This window comes from Trichechus manatus, unplaced genomic scaffold (assembly GCF_000243295.1).
Source record: "Trichechus manatus latirostris isolate Lorelei unplaced genomic scaffold, TriManLat1.0 scaffold00210, whole genome shotgun sequence".
Classification (NCBI taxonomy): domain Eukaryota; kingdom Metazoa; phylum Chordata; class Mammalia; order Sirenia; family Trichechidae; genus Trichechus; species Trichechus manatus.
In genome coordinates, this window is record NW_004444146.1 from 1,906,099 (window position 1) to 1,910,021 (window position 3,923).

The 3,923-nt window shown below is 35.0% G+C and overlaps 1 protein-coding gene across 2 annotated transcripts in view; it reads left to right on the plus strand.

The window, feature by feature from the left end:
* The window catches only part of SKA3 (spindle and kinetochore associated complex subunit 3), a 39,048-nt gene extending 35,125 nt beyond the window's left edge, over positions 1 to 3,923 (plus strand). Inside the window, exons 7-9 of one of the 2 annotated variants that reach the window (XM_023742444.1) lie at positions 1,416 to 1,619; positions 3,146 to 3,276; positions 3,601 to 3,922. In XM_023742444.1, the coding sequence (XP_023598212.1) occupies positions 1,416 to 1,619; positions 3,146 to 3,274 (333 nt within the window). In that variant the 3' untranslated portion in view covers positions 3,275 to 3,276; positions 3,601 to 3,922. Of the gene's footprint in view, positions 1 to 1,415; positions 1,620 to 3,145; positions 3,277 to 3,600 lie in introns of both variants that reach the window. The other variant, XM_023742445.1, reaches the window with a different exon arrangement.

Sequence of the window (3,923 nt, forward strand, 5' to 3'; positions counted from 1 at the left end):
CTGTTATTCTCACTTAAGATGAAGGCTTACAGAACAAAATAGTTTCTCATTTAACAGTTACTACAAATGTTGCCCTATGACAATGGTTCACAATCTCACAACACATCAACAATATCCTTAGAGTATATAAAACTTTAACTATAATATCAACTCAATTTTATGTTTATGTGAGTAAGTGTATATGTGTATGTATGTACAATCATGTGTGTATGTATGATTATATACATGTATGGTTATACACACATGCACATTTTAGTTTAAGGAAAAGGAATGGGTTGAAACGCAGTAAAATGTGGTTATCTCTGGGTGATAGATTTAATGGGTGGTTTTTATGCCTTTTTCCCCAAAATTTTCCCAATGAACAAATTTACTATAATCAGAACCTTACCCCTTTTCAAAGTCAGTATGAACACTTCATACAGCTGTAGACCAGGGTTGTCCAATAGAACTTTCTACGGTAGTGGATATTTTGTATAATCTGTGCTGTCCATTGTTGTTGCCACTAGCCACATGTAGCTATCGAGTACTTGAAATGTGCATCAGAGAAACTTAATTTTTTTAAAATTTTATTTAATTTAAAATTAAATTGAAATAGTCCATATGGCTAGTGGCTACTGTATTATACAACACAGCTATTTAAAAGGAAAAAAAGACCAAGCCCGTTGCCATAGAGTCGATTCTGACTCATAGTGACCCTATAGGACAGAGTAGAACTGCCTATATGGTTTCCAAGGAGCGGCTGGTGGATTCAAACTGCCGACCTTTTGGTGAGCATCTGTAGCCCTTAACCATTGTGCCACCAGGGCTCCACAATGGACAAACATAATGTTGTATTATCAATTGAAGTATCAGGTTATCTGCCTGCTGATACTTGCCATTTATACTTAATACATTCCTGATGTTCCCTTTCATGTGACAGGTACTCTACTGATGTCATATTTCTAGCCTCTCTCCCTCCCTCTATTCCTCTGACTCTAGGGAGATGGAGTGACTTATTTATTGGTAAATTTAGTGTGAACTAAAATGCACGCTAAGTGCGCTTTCCTTGTGGAAATGGGCCTGCCTGCTGAAGGCATGTGGTAACACTTTTGTTCATCAATGCTATGACTCTTATTTGGCCCAGTTTAGTGTTGCATGAGACTGGGTGGGTGAATCTGTTTAAATCTTGGGTTCAGTTGACAAGTCCATTTAGTTCTATGTTAAGCTCTAACTTAGACTTTATTAGTAATTAATTGGTATTTTGGTCTCCATATGCTATTTCACTGTTTTCTCAAGTTTGTTTAAAACTCAGGGAAGAGAGGTGGCATTTTTGGACCTATTTAGAGACCCAAACAGAACTAACAATTGAAGGTATACTTTTATTTGCTACATTATTTTAAACTACCATAATATAGTGATTTATTTTTATTCAATAGGTACCCACAGATTATCCATTATCAAAAACAAAGAATTCAACAAATGATTTGGAAAGGAAAGATTGTACTTCATTAGTTTTAAATTCAAGGGATTGCTTTGAGAATCTTGCAGATCCCTCTTCTCCTAAGATTTCTTCTTATGAGAATCTGCTCAGAACACCTACACCGCCAGAAGTAACTACAATTCCAGAAGATATTTTCCAGTTTATTGTTCCAGGAGATTTTCTTTTTTCTTTTTCTGATATAGTCTTTTAAAAATTAGAGATTTACATTAAAGAACTGAAACTGCATATAAGCTGTCTTATTTACCATCTGGTTAATGTGCTGATTTAGGTATCAAGAAAATCTAAATTCTGGGCTCCGTGAGGCCTTTTTAAGACGACCTGGCTAAGGCTCTTCTCAGAAAAGCACAAACTAGTTATTTTATCATGTTTTTAGTTATACTTTGCCTCACAGAATTTTTTCTCTTTGTCTTTAACTTCATGGTCTGAACTCTGTTCTTACAACATTTTCTAATAGGTGTTCAGCTGTGGTCACCATACTGACAATTGTTCCATTGGAGGTATTGCTAGAAACGGCAGAAATGTCATTTACCTTACCATTCTCCAGAACGGAGTATCATGAATAACTTAATCAGCATTTCTTGAACTTGAGACTTCTTGGAGACCTCAGTTTGAGAAATACTGATTTATGTTATTAGAACCTCTGGTTCTTTAGTGCAACCTCATTTACCACTAACCCCGTTAGAAAAAACCCCGTTGCCGTTGAGTCGATTCCAAGTCATAGCGATCCTATAGGACAGAGTAGAACTGCCCCATGGAGTTTCCAAGGAGCGCCTGGTGGATTCGAACTGCCGACCTTTTGGTTAGCAGCCATAGCACTTAACCACTACGCCACCAGGGTGTCCCATTTACCACTAGTGTACTATGAATTTAGAACAGTTGTTAACTCTGCTAAATAACCGGTCTGATTCTTTGAGCTCCCCTTTAACAGAAGTCACGGTGTCTGGAAATCATTACTCAGGCAAGTGGAATTCCTAAAAAACATTCTAGAAATCCTCCTAGCTTATGGAAAGCCATGAGAAGGATAAAGCCACTTGGGAAAATACCCAAATGCCGTTAGAACTGACTCATCCTAAGATATTGTTTAAATGTTTGTTATCTTTTTTTCTGTGTATTTTCTGCTTTCCTGGGAGTTATAGTAAACTGGGTGAGGAAAGAGCCTTTTCTCTCTTTATAGTTGTATTATTTCCACTTCCCTTTGGGTGACTCTTCTCTCCTTTTTCTGTAGGAAAGAAAGGAAACCTTGTATTTCAAGTATCACGTCTTTGTTTATGAAAAAAATATTGCTGATATTTCAGATTTCTCCTTTTATAGTCTTTATAGCTGATATTTTCTATATATATTTTCCCAAACATCTTTGTAAAGACTTCATTTGTTTTCAGGAATGCATTGTTACTTGTTTCCATTAACCTTAGAGTGCATTTTAGAAAGCTTTAGAAATCAAGGCTCCACATCCAAATTAAATTTGAATCCATCTTTTATTCACTGCTGTTGAATATCTTGTATATGCTGCTAAAAAATTCATAGTGCTGTAAGTAATCCACATCTTCAGTTTTTCCGTAGACTTCTTTCCCATGACTTTTCTTGAAATTTTTATAACACCTTCCAAATTTATGTTGTTATGTTGTTTGTATAACTTGGTAAAAAGTAATCTGCTTTTTGTTTTAGATTTTGTCAAAATACAATTCAAACCTAGCTACTCCAGTAGCCGTTAAAGCAGTGCCACCCAGGAAAGTCTTTCTTACTAAACACAAAGGACCAAACATTCAAGATGTTTGCAACAAAGAAAACTGGTGAAAGTGAGTATGTTACCATTCTAAAGACAGTATGTGTGTTATCCGAGGACATTTAAAAATCAATATTTTAATGGTAGTAAAAAAGTTTTGTTTTTAATTGAATTTGACAGCTTAGCTTAATAGCCCATCTTAACTTTTGATATAGAGTGTGAGGTCCTTGCATCTCAGACTCCCAAATTATCAGTTTGATGATATCATTCAGCATCTATTCCCAACTATTTTAGAAGTGTAAAAATATATAGCTTCAGCAGTGTGTCATCTGCTTTGTTGACGGCTTTTAGTTATACTTGATATTATTTATTTGTATGTATCTGTTTCTATTTGCAGAAGTTCTAGTGGAGTCATCCATTATAGAAACTGAGTAAATGAAATGAAAGTAGAGATGGACTTAGTTTTGTTATTCACATTCCCGTACCTCTTCTCCCCTTGTTAAAACCAACCCATTTTAAAGAAGAACCATGGACATTTGATGTCATAGCATGCTTTTTATTAAGTTTTGATTTGTTTTGATCTCAATCTTGTTAAACTGTACTCCAGTCATTCAGCTTTTAAAGATAATCGCTGTTTTGTGATTTCAAATTTACCTTGTTTAATCTAACTGAGTGGTTAAAATAAATCAGAAAGCAGATCAAATAATTAAAAAAAAAAAG